At 42.9% G+C, this 18,030-nt stretch overlaps 1 protein-coding gene across 1 annotated transcript; it reads right to left on the minus strand.

The window, feature by feature from the left end:
* Positions 1 to 7,561: 7,561 nt before the first annotated feature.
* On the minus strand, positions 7,562 to 13,276 carry BRS3 (bombesin like receptor 3). Its single transcript, XM_014954963.1, has 3 exons — positions 12,664 to 13,276; positions 8,759 to 9,110; positions 7,562 to 8,108 (listed from the first exon to the last, which is right to left on the minus strand). Exons 1-3 carry the CDS (start codon positions 13,092 to 13,094, stop codon positions 7,701 to 7,703), a joined length of 1,191 nt encoding a protein of 396 aa, XP_014810449.1. The 5' UTR covers positions 13,095 to 13,276; the 3' UTR covers positions 7,562 to 7,700.
* Between the last annotated feature and the right edge of the window lie 4,754 nt (positions 13,277 to 18,030).

Consider the following 18,030-nt stretch of genomic DNA (forward strand, 5'->3'; position numbering starts at 1 on the left):
GGGGGGTCCCCTCCTCCTCCTCACGCGGCCGGTGACCGTCCCACAGCTCCCCCCCTTCCAACAGTGCGCAGGAGCGGCAGTGACGCAGCCCCCTCCCAACCACCCCCGCAGCCACTCAGCCGCCGGCTGGCTGCTCACGTGAAGGCGGCGGAGCCAATGGGGAAGGGAGGACCCAAAGGGGAGAGGGCTGGGAGCGCGCGGAAGGGGCGGGGCTTCTTTTCCCGCCTCTGGGCGGGCCGAGGCCTGTAGTGATGGCGCAACCTCTGACGGGCTCCGCGCAGCTCCGGGCTGGCTAGGCTCCTTCCCCTCAGCCTGCAGAGCTGTTTCACCACAGGCAGCCTCTTGGCAGGCGGGCGGCTGGGCCTGAGGCTTGTATTTCGAGAAACAGCTGAATTTTCAGCAAGATGTCTGACAGTATCATAGAATCATAGAATCGTCTAGGTTGGAAGAGACCCTTGGGATCATCGAGTCCAACCATCTATCCTACTCTACAAAGTCCTCCCCTACACCATGTCCCTCAGCACTGCATCTAAACGGCCCTTAAACACAGCCAGGGATGGGGACTCCACCACCTCCCTGGGCAGCCTGTTCCAATGCCCTATCACTCTTTCGGTGAAAAATTCTTTCCTATTGTTCAATCTAAACCTACCCTGTTGGAGCTTGAAGCTGTTCCCTCTCGTTCTGTCACTAATTACCTGTGAGAAGAGACCAGCACCAACCTCTCTACAGTGTCCTTTCAAGTAGTTGTAGAGAGTGATGAGGTCTCCCCTCAGCCTCCTCTTCCTCACACTAAACAGCCCCAGCTCCCTCAGCCGTTTCTCATACGATTTGTTTTCCAGCCCCCTCACCAGCTTCGTTGCCCTCCTCTGCACTCGCTCCAGCACCTCCAGATCTCTCTTGTATTGAGGTGCCCAAAACTGGACACAATACTCCAGGTGTGGCCTCACCAGTGCTGAGTACAGGGGCACAATCACCTCCCTACTTCTGCTGATCACACTATTTTTGATACAAGCCAGAATGCCATTGGTTTTCTTGGCCACCTGGGCACACGGCCGGCTCATATTCAGCCGTTTGTCAACTAGAACCCCCCAGGCTGCTTGTGGCCTTGCAGACCCTCCCAGGCCTGTGGAGGGTGCGGAGTCCTGCCTAGATGGGCCCGGTGTAGAGACTGCTGTGGTTTTACTTACGTAAAATAAAAGCCTGTTGAGGGGCATGAAGTACTGCAAGTACTTCCTCCTGGAATGCTTGTCCCTGTTGTGCCTCGGACAGCACTGAGCAGTTAAGTTGCTGCCATCAGTTGAGGTGCGGTGCAGCCAGCTGGCCGACGTCTGTCACTGAGACTGAGGCTGTTTTCATATCCTACTAGAGGCAAAGACAAAACCAAAAAAGAGGTAGATAACACTTAAAATGGCATGTTAAATGTCGAAACATCAAACTGGTTCTTGCCCCTGCCTTGGCATGGGTTGCTGGTGCCAGTAGTTTGACCAATGAAGCCTCCTGGGCAGGAGGAGCCGCTGCTGGGGTCAGCCTGGGTGACAGAAGGGACAGCTTTCCACAGGACAGGGGTGTGACCCTGCCATGCTTCTTGTGGTCCTTTCCAAAAGAGTTGGTACAACACAAGGGATGAAGCTTGTCTTCAAAACTTTCAATTTGTTTGCATTGGTGAAGCCTGCAATTAGCTATTCATCAGTGTAGTACTCTATCTGTGGATACTTAAATAAAATTTTCTTATTCAAATCGGTTCTTTTATAAGACCTTCGTTCAGTGCCATCTAGTGGTTTTCAGTGATAGCTTTACATCAAAATCACATTTAATTGCTGAATTATGTATTTGAAAGTATTTTCTTTTTATTTAGAGCATAAAGAAGCACACTGTTTAGGTTTTGTTTTGCAAAATTTAACCTAGAGCTATAAAGCCCAGGTATTAAAACAGTGCACGTGGTTTAAATTAAAATTTAGCTGAATGGTCCCATCGAGGCTGGCAGTGGCTGGTTGCCTGTGGCAAAGCAGTCTCTCCACTCAGCAAGGAAAATAATATTCAGGATGGAAGTTTTCTGGAAATGAGTATTCCAGAAACAAATATATCTTTCGTGTCATGCAGACTGGAATGATCGTAAAATCAAAGAGGCTTGTGAAGCTGTGTAGGGAGAGAGTGACACCAGCTAACTGGCTGGTCAACAGACCGTCAGATTAAATTTGCTGAGGATATAAATATAGGCTTCTAGTAACCTTTGGCTGCTACACAAGGAACATCGAGCCATAGTAAATGACATCTTTCACGCTTCAAGAATTTTCTCTTGGCAGGGCTAGTTGTCCAAAGATTGTTTTGTCATCACTTACAAACTGACAGATTAAGAAACATTTGTATTAGCTCTCAAATACGTATTGGCTTTTGGTGAGGGGCATGAGAGGCTTAACATAGACTGTGCTTACTTATAAAAACTGGAATTGGGTATGTGTTTACAAGTAAGATAATCATAGCCTTAATCACTGTAAAAGCAATACAATTTAAGTCTTAAAACTGCTTATTTGATTTTGGCATGTTTTTACCTTGTAACTTGAGTAAATGTAGCGAGGTCCACACGCTACGGATTTCCCTAGTGTGCAGCTGTGCCTCCAGCAAATCACAGGGGCACTGTCCCGGGGAGCAGAAGAGCCAAATTTCATCTCAATCCCATGGAAGTGAGATCATGCTTGTGTGCAGCAGGGTTAGTGCCTGGTAAATCTGATCTGTATGCTTTAATATAGCTATAAGGACAAACTACCTCAAATTCTAAGGACAAACTACCTCAAATTCCCTCATGCTTTCTGCAGACCACGGCGTGTGTGACAGCAGCTCCTGTGGCACAGCTTCTTACCGTGTCCCCACCATCACTTGGCTTCCTCTGCAGTAAAAACAGCACAGTAAGCTAGCTCTGGAAACCGATTCGACTGAAAACTTGTCGGTTTTGGGGGTCAAGACAGCTTTCTCCTTAATCGGATCCTTGAAATGACGTAATTTGTGGCTGGACAAGCATCACTACAGCAAGCTGCACGTTCTGGGGATGGTGCAAAGAGCTCGAGAGTTACACAGATCAGGTCAGTCTCAGCTGTCAAGAAATGGTGTTTTAAATCCTGACAGAATGTCTCAAAGTAAATATTAAAAGGAGGTATTAGCATGATGATTTTATATCTGTGCCTGACTCCCCTGTGTGATAAAAGGCAATTTGGGTTCATCAGAGCTGATTCTTTGTCCAAAGATGCCACCTACTCAAAGTACCCAAATGTTGGTTTTCCTAAAGTGGTGTTTTGCTGTCTATTAGAGGGGAACCAGCAATTCACTAGCTAATACTTAATTAGGTAAGAGTAAAGGCTCTTTTCTTAAGATGCGTTGTTATGTTAAATCAAGGAGGCAGTAACTAGTGATTAATTAGAGAGAGGTTACTCCTCTTTGGGCTTTCCATGGGGCTGGAGCCTGTAGCTGTTACACAGCCCAGTGTGCTTGAGGAGGAGTCGTCACAGTGCAAAAAATGACAGGACCAGATCCAGGTGTGCTAAAATTTCAATACCTTTTCCTGTGCTGACAAAGAAAATTCCACAAAACAGTTCCCTTTGCACTGAGGGGACCATCTGTGGCAGAGTCCATAACTAAATGCTGATTACAGCCTGCTTGCTTTTTTCTTAATTATAGTACCACTGACTGAAATGTGTAAGTGCTATAGCTGTGCGTAACTTCAGCATATTCTTTAATTGCAATATTCTTAGCAGGCACACATGAGTGTCAGCAGACGGCCAATATTTAACTATGTAAAATAAAACAATACTTTCTATGAAAACAGGAGGGTGAGCTATAATTTCATAACTGACTTTAATATTCTGTGCCATAGCTGGGGATGCAGTCTGTTCCACTATATCCATGCTTTGACATGGTGTTGTTCATTTTTTGTGGCTTTCTTTTTAAACTAAACCAGCACCTCATAGTGGCAGCACAAATGAGAGTACTGATGCTAAACCTGTTGCTAATGTGAACATTAATTGTTACATTTACATGTATTAAAGCTGTTAATGTGTACATCTCATTCACAAAGCAGACTATAAAAAAGGTACATCCTTGAAATCTTATTTCCTTATTCAATAAGACTCCCCAGGAACAAGATCTTGCCTTTCAGTATTTTGTACCTTTTTTCTACCTATTCTTTCATTGTGGATATAATAAACCCCTAATTCCTCATGCCAGTTCTTTGCTAAATAACACTCAATGTTTCTGTCGATAGACATTATTCCCATATGCTCTAACATAATTACACTTATATTACCTAAGGGTAAAAGAATTGGGGTTTGTAACACTGAGAAAAGATTGCAAAGGGAACATCCCTTTTTCCCTAAATCCAGTTATAGTAATGTGGGGGCATTTTATGGATAACTATATTGGGGGAACAGATGGAATGAATAATATCAGACTGCTTAGATAAAAATAAATGTTGACCAATATATCACTCTAATACAACATGTCATGAAGATTTGAAAGTACAGAATTATAAAAGCATAAAGTACACGGAATAGTTAAATTATGGCTTGAAATATTGCCAGTCTTTAACCAAAACATGTACAGCATATAGCAAAAATACCAATTTTGTGACAGGATATATTAGCAATAGATAGACCATCCAGTTAGAGGAGTAGTTACACAAGCAAAAAGTAGCTGCATGCAAAGGAAGGAAAATGGTGAATTAAAAAACCGTGCATTTTAACAGCTACAGTGCGGGGTAGGCAAGGATTTTGCAGTGGGAAATTTGGTCTCCAACAGAGACAAATTGTGAGGTCCAGAAACTTTGTCCTGGGGGGCATCAGGAGGAGTGTGACCGGCAGGTCAAGGGAGGTCATCCTCCCACTCTGCTCTGTCCTACCCAGGTGAGGCCCCATCTGGAGCACTGGCTCCAGTTCTGGGCTCCCCAGTTCCAGAAGGACAGGGAACTGCTGGAGAGGGGACAGCAGAGGCTACAAAGATGATGAGGGGCCTGGAGCATCTCCCTTACGAGGAGAGGCTGAGGGACGTGTGGCTTTTTTGTCTGGAGAAGAGAAGGCTGAGGGGGGGTGTGATCAACACCTATAAATGCTTAAAGGGCGGGTGTCAAGAGGATGGGGCCAGGCTTTTTTCAGTGGTGCCCAGGGACAGGACAAGAGGACACGGGCACAAACTTGCACATAAGAAGTTCCACCTAAACATGAGGAGGAACTTCTTTCCTGTGAGGGTGGCAGAGCCCTGGCAGAAGCTGCCCAGGGAGGTGGTGGAGCCTCCTTCTCTGGAGACATTCCAAACCCACCTGGACAAGTTCCTGTGGGACCTGCTCTGGGTGGACCTGCTTTGGCAGGGGGTTGGACTGGATGATCTCCAGAGGTCCCTTCCGACCCCGTATCATTCTGCAATTCTGTGAAACGTGGCAGATGTGTTTTCCAAAGGCTTTAATAAGCCAGAAGAAAGAACGGTGGAAGGAACTGTAATCTTTGTTGTTTTTTCTTTTGTTTTGAATTCCCTGTAGTAAGATCCAGGAAGGTAAAAGTAGGCTCATAAGTGCGTAGGCTTATTTACCTATTTCTATCTCACCCTGCAGCTCTACTGAAGGAAAAAAAAAAGGAGAAAATTTCAGTGCAATATGTTTGTTGTATTTGTATGTAGCTCACTACCAGGGAGTGTTTTATATTAAGACAAAGAGAGTAAAATAAGGTCTCTAGAGTCTGGTTTGCTGTAAATTGTCTTTCTTTGCTGTTATATTTCCATTCGTTTCAGTGATCCTATCCTGGTCTACAAATGGTACAATAAAAGGGAGAATCCATTTGGAAATTAGTGTTTATAGCCCTGCAGCATGTAACATGAAGAGCGCAGTGAAATAAGGGCAGGCTTGATGGGATTAAAATGGGCTATCATTAAACTGGTTTAAGATGACAGAGGTTGTATTCCAATGCCCTTGGGATTTATAGTTTGGTTTTATTATTCTGATTAGGGCAGTCAACAAAGAGAGACTGCAAATAGATTTTCTCCTCTTAGAATGAACTCAAATAGTGGTGCATGGATGGGTGGATTTCCAGCCATGCCTTGTTAGGGGCTCTGTGCAGCTGGAGGGCTGTTAGATCTTCAAGGGTTGCTTAAAACTGAAGCTTCTGTAATTGACAGTACTATTTTGTTTAATTCATATGTCGCAACCTCTCTTCTATGCTTCTTTTTTTGAGATAGAACTCCCTGACTTTAAATGGTGAAAAATCTATTGTGTTTTTTTCTCACCAGCTCCCACAGAACACAATTTTGGTGCACGTTACACAAACTTCATAAAAGTAAGTGTCATTCAGCATTTTTGTAATGTGGGGTGGGAGGACTTGCTTCCTGTGTTTCCTGATGGGAAGTGAGCCCCTGCCAGCAGGGCTGCTGAGGTTTTTAGGGATGCACAGCTGCCCATGACAGACTTGCCTCTCCATACAGACTCATAAAATCAGTGGATTTGAGATTAGAAGACCTATCTCATAAAGACAGTATATCCTAATATTAAAAAGGGATGTAACTTGAATAGCTTAAGGAACAGAAAATTAGTACAATAGAGAAATCCAGCTCTCCCAGCATGGTTGAAAATGTGCCAAACGCTTAGATATGACCCCAGCAGGGGTGGATCCGTGGAGTGAAGTAGCTCCCCCCACACCATACACTTCTGGGGGCTGTATTCAAACCCACTCCAGTCTGGTTCCGTGGACTGGATGCACAGTTTCATCTGAGAGGAATCCAGGCTGTGCACTGCAGACCACTCTGGGAGACAGAGCAAAGTAAGGCAGGAGGGGACGTTTGAGCAGTTTCCTTCAGAAGTGCACTGCAAATCCAAACTGGCACTGTTATACAGATCTGCCCCAATTTCTTCATGTTAAAATCACTGTAACAATACAGAGCTCTGCAGTGCCGAGATGTTTTTCCCATAGATGGCAAAGAATTTTACAAGTGTGGTGGCAGATGATAGTAGCTTTTTAAGAGAGCTGATCACCTGCTGGTTCCCTTGGCCTCCTTAGGAGCTGCGAAAGGCATCTCTTTACACAGCAGCCAGCTCTTACCCAGAGTTTCAAAGTCACTGGCAGAGCACAGGCTGGTGTGGATCTGGCCCACGATGCTTTTTCTTTTTTACTACACCATACTACAAACCTTAAGTTTCCTTCATTTTAGCATGTGCTTACCAATTGTTAACATTCTGGACAAAACCAGAAAGAAATGAAAAATCTGTCTGTTCGATCGTGGTGTGAAGATTCGTGCCTCTGCTTTCTTGCTGTCGAGGTGAGTATTTGACAGAGGGAGCTCTGTCAAAGAACAAGTTGCTGAGAAAAAAACCCTCCTCACAGCCGATTCTCACACCAACTCTGCTGCCTCCTGTCCTGCCCAGTCCAGGAATTCCAGCTTGACATCCATGTTCATGCTTGGGATGGTGAACAATTCCTTTGAGCTTATGCTGGAAAGTTCAACTGTTGCAGCTTCTCCCACGCAGTTTGATTTCTTTGCTGTATATTTTAAAAAAACGAGGAACACCTGATGAAAATACTTTCACAGAATTGTATATTTTAAAAAAAATGAGGAACACCTGATGAAAATACTTTCACAGACAGGGCAAGGCATGGGGCCTTTTTTCCAGACTCCCTGCAGCAGTGTCTTGATTGCAAAGGTCAGTTTCTGTTCTTTTTTTCATCCCAGACAGACTAAACACTTTCCTCTTCTTTTGTGATGCTGTAATCTGTGAGGAGCGTAACGCTGATTTCTGAGCCGTGCGTGCTGCCTGTCACGGACAGGGCTCTGGTGGGGGTATTACCTTGGGTAGCACTGGGAGGCTTCCTTCCCAGTCTTGCCTTGAAGCACGAGACTTGCTTTTTAAAATGTTGCCGGAAACTTTTACTCAGCCAGTAAAGAGCGAAAGGGTTGACGCAGGAATTGCTGAAGGCCAAGGCCCGGGAAAAAATGGTGGCTATCAGATGGAAGGTGGAAGCATCTACAGAAGCGTGGTAGGTGAAAGAGCGGTACAGGTAGAGGATGTGGTTGGGCAGCCAGCAAAAGGCAAACAAAGCAACAAGCACCAGCACTGTTTTTGCAACTCTCTTGCGGGATTCAATCTACGAGAAAATAATGCGTATTTGGTATTAGTCACGATTAGTAACACGTTTTCATGTAGATTTTCCAAGGGGTCTAAATGCATTAGTGGCCAAGAAAGCAAAATGGAAAAAAATTCAAACCGAACAACAATAGAAAAATAAAACTTTTTCATAATTGTTTTAACAAACTATTTCCCTTTCCATTATAAATCACGTGGCAATCCCATATAGACTAGGATATAAAAATACAATGGTTAATGTGTCAGCTCACATGGATGAGGTCTCTATTTACAAGTCAACGTTGTAACTCCTGAGTTTAATAAGTTCATAATTACGCAAAAAACCCACCCATCCCTCTTTAGGAAAGCGTGTACACTCACAATAAAGTTAGCAAGTCATAAACATGTGCTTTAAGTGCATAGCTGAATTTGGATTGCTAATATCGACTGAGTTTATGAAGCTTTTTATTCTATTATCAGGTAAAGATTTTGAGCTCAAGTATTCTGACTTTATCAGTGTGATAGATTTTGGAAAACTGGACACCTTCATGCTTGATCGTAGCTTACCTGCTTACGGGCATCAGGTAAAGATTTTGAGCTCAAATATTCTGACTTTAGTCAGTGTAATAGATTTTGGAAAACTGGGCACCTTAATGCTTGATCGTAGCTTACCTGCTTACGGGCATGACCGTGTTCTTCTGCTGGCATGTTGGATGTACTTTTATATAAAGTTCTGGCGATCAGAAAATAGTAGACAGAAATGACAGCTAAGGGTACGATGTAGAACACTAAGAAGCAAACCAGGGAGTGAGCTTCCTGCAGGATCCTCTCAGAGACAGGGTAGGGGGCACACGCCTCAAAAGTTACATTTTTCTCAGGATTGCTGAAAGAATACAAATCTGAAAAAACAGCCTCTGGGATAGCAAGTATCATGGAGACGATCCAAACGCAGCCGGCTTTACAGCAGGTCTTCAGGAGCGCATCCGACGTCTGCAGTTCCAAGGGCTTAACGATGGCTCTGTACCTAAAACCAACCAACAGCACTCTCAGAATGAAGGCAGAAATAATGCAAGCGCTGACAGTGCAGGCTTCCTGAGGATAAACCCATCCCAGTTCTCACTGAACTAAGAGTGATAGAATCATCTTGGAAATGAAAACCAGATAATACTCTTTCACTGAATTTCACTGAATTTTAGAGTTGGAAGGGCCCATAGAGATCATCTAGTCCAACTCCCCTGCTGAAGCAGGATTGCCTAGAGCTAGAGCATGTTACTCAGGAGCATCCAGGTGGGTCTTGAAAATCTCCAAGGAAGGGGACCCCACCCCCTCCCTGGGCAGCCTGTTCCCGGGCTCTGTCACCCTCACCGTGAAGAAGTTTCTCCTCATATTTGAGTGGACCCTCTTATGTTCCAACTTGTGCCCGTTGCCCCTCGTCCTCTCACTGGGAACCCCTGAAAAGAGTCCGGCTCCATCCTCCTTCAACCCTCCCTTGAGATACTTGTAGGCATTGATAAGGTCTCCCCTCAGCCTTCTCTTCTCCAGACTAAAGAGTCCCAGCTCTCTCAGTCTCTCCTCATAAGGGAGATGCTCCAATCCTTGAATCATCTTTGTTGCCCTTCGCTGGACTCTTTCTTTGTGATTAAGATGGAAATGTAAAAGTCAATTTTAAGCATGTATTTTAACGAACTGTCTGGCAGGGCTTGTCTTTAAAGCCTGCCTAAAGAAAGATGACTTTTGCTGTTTGGATTAGGATCAGTAAGAGGAATCATCTCTCCTATTTGCCTGGAAGGTAAATGAGGGAATTAGCATGCAAAACTGGTACAGGTATAAAGCAGGTTAGCTATTTTATAAATACGTGAAACCAAGCATATGCACTCCTCCTTTTCTGCATGTTCTTCAGATCCCAGCTGAGTGCAGTGACCCGACTCCAAACGATGCTCCAGTATTCATTCATGCTTATAAAACAGGAGCTAACACTGCTGTTGATTCATGGCTGTGAGCCTGCAGCATGTGGACTGAGTCAGATGTAGGAGAAAAATCTGGGTAAATCTATAGATGTGTGAAAATCTGTGTGGAAATGAGACATGGAAAAAAGATGGATGAAACATAGGGAAGAATATACCCCGCTCCCAAAGTATCAAGGAGTCTCTACGGTGCAGAAAGAAGAGACCCCTCCAGGGGGGCACAAGACTGGCATGAAAGGAAAGGCAGTGAAAAAGGATCCAGAGGATAAGCCAGCTTAATTGTACCATTTTCCACAGGCTGAGGTTCTGGTCTTTTTCTCCTTGGGGCAAATCTAAATAACAAACTGCAAGCTGGACTGCTATTTATCAAATAAATATAATTTTTATTGACTTAGAGCTCTTTTAGCATACTAGTACATGGTATGCTGGCGTTGTGCACATGACTGAGCTTTCTGAGCTTCCTCAGTATGTTTACTATATAGTTACCCTGTGAAAATGTAGCACGGAGAATTGACGTAACAGCTACCGTAAAGAATCAGGTACAGAACTAAGTGTCTAAATGATGGATGCTGAACTGACTTCATACAAGACCTTGGAGCTGTGCTAGATAGGATAGATCAGAGAAAACACCAGCTTAATATTCAGCATTAGGGAAAAAAAAACACCAACACCAAACCCTAAAAATCCAACAAAAAAGCAAAATGTTAGGCATTATTGGGAAACAATGGGGAGCAAAAGAGACTATTTTGCAATTTGCTGTATGTCTTTTCATTCAACCTGTGAACTACATGTGCTGCTTTGCACACCTTAACTAAAAAAAAAACTATATACCAAGGATGGAATATATCATGAATAGCCTTCCTCAGTATGTTTACTATATAGTTACCCTGTGAAAATGTAGCACGGAGAATTGACGTAACAGCTACCGTAAAGAATCAGGTACAGAACTAAGTGTCTAAATGATGGATGCTGAACTGACTTCATACAAGACCTTGGAGCTGTGCTAGATAGGATAGATCAGAGAAAACACCAGCTTAATATTCAGCATTAGGGAAAAAAAAACACCAACACCAAACCCTAAAAATCCAACAAAAAAGCAAAATGTTAGGCATTATTGGGAAACAATGGGGAGCAAAAGAGACTATTTTGCAATTTGCTGTATGTCTTTTCATTCAACCTGTGAACTACATGTGCTGCTTTGCACACCTTAACTAAAAAAAAAACTATATACCAAGGATGGAATATATCATGAATAGCCTGGAGGGATGGATGGGGACCACTGTCTCTTCTGGGACAGGAGCCACGGCCATCAAATGAAGCCACATGTGAAGCAAAAAAAAGGAGTTGTTGATGCAACAGGCAGTAAAAGTCATTGCTAAACAAGTTCAAGAAAAGGCTGAACAAGGATCTAGGAGAGAAACCCACTGAGGTTATTAAACAGACACACACATCCGCTCAGGAGGTCTTCTGAAGGCTTAGGGTATAAGTTGGATAGCGGTTTTTATTCTTTCTATGTGTCTTTTCTTGTCCTTATACTGCCACTGTTGGAAACTGGTATTGGCCTATTTGTCTTTTCTTGTCCTTTTACTGCCACTGTTGGAAACTGGTATTGGCCTACATGGACCCTTGATCTGACCCAGTGTGGCCATTCCTGTGTTGGCTGGGATTTTTTGGAGTACAGTGACAGCAGCATTTCTTAAATTCTGCACACGTGAACTACTTGCTGTTATGGACAATCTGTAATTGCTGGCATACAAGATGAAAATCTTTTTCTCTCTCTTAATACTAAAATTGATGTTGGGTTTTTCTGCTCCTTTTTCATGCTCGTGCTGATTGAACTGAAATCTCATCTCAGTTTTGTTCATTCAGAAAAGAAGTGCATGGAAAACTGGTCGTTCCCCTGCTCCTGACAGCAGTCAGGTGGGGGCACTGATCCCTGCTGACAGTGCTTTCGTTGTAACCTGAGTTTAATTTCAGGAGCTCTGGGCTAAAATATCTCTGGAAAAGATATATGAACTATAATATACAATATTCAAATTGTGCCCTCAAACCAGGCACTCACAGGACAATTACTATAGTATTGCAGTAACCATCAAGTCATGAGAGTCATTGATTTGTCCCCCCAGGCTGTGCTGTGTTTACTTTTTGGCTTTTTGCCCCACACGTCAATCTTTGATGTTCTAGGATTTTAGAGCCTCGCCGAGTGCATAGGACAAAGGATTTCCACTCAGGCAATTTTCAGAGTTTTATTTTTCATCTTCCCTGACTACTTTAGTGCACCACTAGATAGCACCAAGATACTGTCTTTCCCCCACCTTAAGCAATTTCCCTTTGCTGTGCAATTGAGAAAAAACCCCATACTGTACTTCAAGCTAATAAAAGGTCAAAAGACTTTAAGAGTCTTTCTCACTTCCCTCCATTAAAAAGAACTGCTCCAATTTTTCTAATACACATTTTAAAATTAAATGGGAGAGTGGTCGGTTTTTGGTTTTTTTTTTTAGTCTATTACAATGTGCCATTCAATATTGTGCAAAATAACAATTTCAGCTCTTTTATTCATTTCTAACTTCACACCTGTGGCATCTCCAGGCAAATCAGTCGCATCAGACCCACCTGTCAGCACTGAGAACAGTCAGGGTAAACACTGATACTCCAACTGAGGTTAACTGGATAAAAGACAGCAGCTTGCACCCAATTCTTCCGAAGAGCCAGGTATCCACAATGTAACGTGTTGCATCTACAGGCACACAAGTTAATAAAAGCAGCAGGTCTCCAAATGCCAGGCTGGTGATGAAGATGTTTGGAACCGTCTGCATTGATTTAATCTTGAAAAAGACTTTGATGAGGATAGCATTTCCAAGGAGACCCACTGAAATGATCACAGCGTACGTAACATAAATCGTGCACAGTATTTCTAATCCTGGAAAGGAGTCTTCGGTCCATTTTTCATTTGTGGTTTCGTTATCAACGATTGATTTCAGTTCTGTACCGTTTGTAGAAGCACACAAAGTCTGATTAGCTGAATGCAAGTATACTTGAGACATTTCTTTAAGTGTTTCTTCTCCCCAGGCTGGACTTAAATTGATCAAAAAATTGTTTAATATTTAGCTTGCGGCATATCAGCAAGGTCAATAGAAAGGTACAGATTTGTGCTTGATATTAAGATTCCCGTTGTGCATGAACTACTTTCATCCCCTTCTGGGTCTCCAAACATGCCTAGGAGAAATGCACACAGATCTTGTTCTGAACTGTGTAGGAGGTGGAGAATTTTTTTATTGGCTTTTCAGCTAGTGGAGTGGAGAGGGAGGAGGAAAAAAGAGAAAAGGGGTTTCTTTAAAGATATTAGCTGAAATGATGGATGTTTGTTGGTTTGTTTTTGTTTTTTTCTTGGAAGTGTTTGGCAAATAACTACTGTATTGTGATTACTGTAGTATTAGGGTTTGCATATTATTTAGCAAATGTTGAATATTTTTCAAAATGTTCTAAAAAGGAAATACAATGCAAACCTGAAATAGTTTTCTTAATAGTACAGATAAGCGTAGAACATACTAATTTAACATAAAACTCTACAGTATACCTTAATGGCAGATAAAATATCTCAAAATATATATAGTACTTGTTGAAAAAGCCACAGAGACAGCCTGTGCTTGTCTATGCTGTGATTAGCATTTCCATCACAGAAATGCAGTGACAATCCAAAAGGCAATATAAGATAGAAATTTATGGCTAGAATCCTGCTGACCCTTGCAGTAGAGCTTAAGTTTGTCCCTTGTAACAATCCCATTGCCATCAAAACCCCAACTTATGCTGAAGTTTGAACAAGTTTCTACACAGTCGTTTTATGGAAGCCTGTTCTCTTGCAATAATCCATGTATTTGTTGGCTTTGGATGGTACAACTGATGATTCAGGTCTTCTGGGGGAAAAATAGCTTTTCATGATGCTATGTCCATCAAACACACGTTAGTACTGTGGGTTTTCTTGTCTTTAGTCGACAGTCAAATCTGAAACTGCTCTGTGGTGAAGCCCTGGCTAACTTTAATGCAAACTAAGGTATGAGAAATGTGACCTATCGGGTTAAATCTCCTGAAAAGAAGAAACCCAAGATCTCATTTCAAGTGGAAAAGATGTCAAAGATCTGAACTTTATGCCTTGAAAATGAAGATCAGTAGCCGGAGTATTTTTTCCTCTGAATTGTTCTTCAGCTGTGGCGTTTGAGTGGAGAAGATACTCTGCTCAAATCACAAAAATGATCTTATAGCCAAGTCCTTTTTCTTTAGCTGCACACACACTGACACACAAAATCAAGTTTGTTTCATTCACTCAAAAAACATCCTTTTAAGTACTACTCATGAAAAGTCTAATTTTCCCTCTCTCAGTCCCAGTCCTTGCAATCACAGCTATGCCATAGGTTTCAAGTGGTGATAGACCAGATGGTACATGGTAGATCAGATGGAAGACCAATCCTGAGGCCTGGTGGAAGATGGATGGAGTCACTGATAAGAAATGGATGCATGGGTTAAAAATTCCAATTAAGTTTTTTGAAAGTGCTTTTAGAAGAGAAGTTCTTGTCACGATCAACCATAATATGTCCTTTTATGCAGGCGCAGTACGTAGGTTGCTCACAGATTTAGGTGCCTTTGAGAGTGCCCGATTATGTTGTCCACCCACACTGGCGTAGTGCTGTGCATTATATTTAATATAGCGTTCGTCAACTGTAGCAGATTGTGACAGCTTCATGTCAGATAGTTACATAAAATGTTTAGATTTCCTGTATAGGAGAAGTAGGGTATCACCAAACATTGGGAACTGATTGCTATCCGCCAAGCGTTGAATACTCAAGGGTGGCATCTGAATGAAACATCAGGTGTTCAGCTGAAACTGGAATTTAGCTGAAATTACTCACCTTGAATTGCTCTAGAGGTTGGTTGATGCACTGGAGTTCAGTAGAAGCATGGATTCCAGCCTCTTACAGTCCCAGAGCTTCCTGAGCCACCCAGGAGATGAGGGCTGGCAGTCTGAATTCTGAGGCTTGGTTTATTCTGTCACTTTTGTGCAGTGGGATAGAGACCTGGACTGATACCTCTCTGTCAGAGACAATCCAGAGGACTGGAGACTCTTGAGCTACGAGATGTTCCCAATGATTGGTTTTGGGGATGATTCAGGTATGAAGGGAAGGGTGACAGACCTCCCAACACTCATTTAAACCTCTTTAGAGGACACCAGCATGTGCCATGGATGAAAGCAACCCCGGAAAGCGGCAAGGGCTTAAAATTCTGTTTATTCCTGGTACTTTGTGTGCTGTTTATTCCAAGCTGGACCCGAATTCATGTATCTGAACCTTTGGAACCCTTCATTACCTGCAAACACAGACACATTTTCCCACCTCTCTCTCTAATAGCCCACAGTATATATATCTAACCCAGCTCACAGCAACAGTAAATTCTACTTGGCTTTCTCTTTCTACTGAGAGATTGTAATTTTCCCAGCTTTCTGCCTCCTTGGGGGAATCTGGCAGAAGGAAGCTCCTTCATTTCTTACAATTCTTCCTGCAGTCCTTGTATTCCTGCGGGTTTTAGCTCATTGGCCGGGTTCCCTCTCTGGGCAGCATAAGATATTGTCTTAGTCGATTGTTTGGAGATGAAAAATAATATTTTGAAAGAAGCACACAAAATAACATTCTTTAGTCCCACCAAAAGCCTGAAGGACAGATAGTAAACACCAAATAAACAATTTCTTTATGGTGGTAGAATTTCAGTGTTTCTGTCGTCGATTTTTTCTGCTCTTCATTAGTGTCATGGGTAGAAAAGAGGCAGGAGAGAACATACCATGTTTTTAACACAGATTCCGATAGCTTTCAGTTCCACAAATCCAGCTGAAAAGGAAGAGAACAGCTTCATTATTCCAAACAGTAAACAACTCCAAGGCGTTATCTTCTGGTGAAAAGCAATTTGGGTAATTCTGGCTATTGTTTAAAATACCAGCAAACACACAAAACATTCACAGAAAATGAATGTTTCTTTTGAACTCCATGCTGAAAAAAAAAAAAAAAAAGCCCAAATACTCAAGAGTATATCATTTAGCTGCATTTTTAATGCAAATTTTCTGTTTTAATGCAGTGTGACTGCTGACTTAAGTCATTTCCATGTGCTGCGTAGTGTCACCCACTCAGAAAAATCTTTCGGAACCATTTGCTCTGCACCAAGCCAACATATGGAGAAAACAGCCAAAATCTTAACTCCCATTAAAGGGATTGATTTTCCAAAATGGTAATTACTTTGCGTAGCGCAATTTAATTATTTCAGTATACATTGGTCATGCAGAATTGATTAGTATTTATACAAATATGTCAAAATGCTTCGTGGCCAGAGTGCTAGGAACACAAAACTGATACACAGTGAATTACAGCTATATTAGCCAGCCTGGGGTTTTTTTAGGATTATTTTAACTCACTTTCTTAGGTTATTGTTTGTGTCCTTTCCACATAGAACTATTTAGTCGTCTTAATTCTTCTTTTATGCCTCAAACTCATTTTCGACCCTTGCTTTAATTGTCTCTCCTAGCAGTTTCACCATCTGTTTATTGCTGGCTGATGTATCTCTCTGTCTCTCCGCCGAGCAAACTGACGTTTATGTTCTTGGGGTGTTAACGGCAGAGAGATACCGAACAGCTTGTCTATTCTAGTCCTCAATTTTGGCAGACTCTGCTGTGGCATCCTCTCTTAAAAAAGGCTTTTCTCAGATTAAGATCTCTTCTCCGGACAGGTCTGGTTGCTGTTCCCCGTGCCCAGACTCTTCACTCAAGAGCAGGATTCTGCCCTGGGGTCACCATGGGCACGTTCCTCTTACTCCTCCCCAGAGGTAGAAAATTGATTTGAAGTCTAGGAGTCTGCCCAGATCAGTGTAAATCTTTCCCTTCCAGCAAATCTCAGTAGCTTTCCTTTTGGGTTGTCTTCTTTTGACATAAAGGTGAAGGAGGGCTTTTTGCTGCTCCATCAAGAAGTCCTAACCTGGAGTCCTTTAACAACTCTCGCCTCTGAGCTAGACTCTGTAATTATAATTAGAATTATGTGATCTGAAATACCTTTTTCTTCCTACTGTTTTCTGAACTGGCTTTGCCACCTTTGTGTTGGGAAGAGGGGTCCCTGCTCTAGCGATGAGTCTCAGGGCCAAGTGTGCAAAATTGTCCTGTTTCTGCCTTGTGTCTGCGTTGCAGCTTTAGGGTCTGAAATTGCCAACAGTGTGACAAGTGATGGCAAAATGAGGGGACAAAGAGTATCATAACTCCCGCCAATAGTGAGAATGAAGGTTTTATCTGACAGCCACTCGATGGGCTGTGTGACTTGTGTGACTCTTCCCAATGGATTTTCTAGCATTCAGACAGGCAAGTATGAAATGGGAAAGCCTGGATGCAGACGCGGAGCGAGCGCCGATGTCGGAGACAGCGGTCCATGTTGAGAGGAAATTGCTAACACATCCAGGACTGGTTCCAGTTCTGCTCTGTCCTACTGTGAGAATGGGAATGAGTCATTTCCGTGTGCTACTTCTGAGATTACCCACCCCGAGACAGAGAGGATGTCACCTCCTCACCTCTCCAGGTGTCCCTTTCGGAGCCACCAGTGTCAGGCAATGGGGAGGGAGGTCTAGTAAGGCACTTCCTGCCCTGGATTTCTTCACTTGTGAGCACAAGAGCTTGGTTTCAGTGTCTGTCACCAACCAGTAAGTGGGAACGTCTTCTCTGTCCTGTATTTTGGTTTTTTTTACCCAGTATCCTCAGCAGTTGGAGAAAAACAACTACAGAGCTATTGAAGGGGAAAATCTCTTTTGGAGCACAAGAGCTTGGTTTCAGTGTCAGTCACCCACCAGTAAGTGGAAACATCTTCTCTATCCTTTATTTTGTTTTTTTTTTACCATTGCCCAGTATCCTCAGCAGTTGGAGACAAAACAAGTACAGAGCTATTGAAGGGGAAAATCTCTTTTTAG

The sequence above is a fragment of the Calidris pugnax genome, unplaced genomic scaffold (assembly GCF_001431845.1).
Source record: "Calidris pugnax isolate Ruff unplaced genomic scaffold, ASM143184v1 scaffold38, whole genome shotgun sequence".
In the NCBI taxonomy this organism is placed as follows: domain Eukaryota; kingdom Metazoa; phylum Chordata; class Aves; order Charadriiformes; family Scolopacidae; genus Calidris; species Calidris pugnax.

Coding starts and splice junctions, on each gene's coding strand:
- BRS3 (XM_014954963.1), bottom strand. CDS start 13,094: ATGTCTCAAGTATACTTGCATTCAGCTAATCAGACTTTGTGTGCTTCT. Junction 9,111..12,663: donor ACTGTTCTCAGTGCTGACAG/GTGGGTCTGATG, acceptor GGTTGGTTTTAG/GTACAGAGCCATCGTTAAGC. Junction 8,109..8,758: donor ACGGTCATGCCCGTAAGCAG/GTAAGCTACGAT, acceptor ATTTTCTCGTAG/ATTGAATCCCGCAAGAGAGT.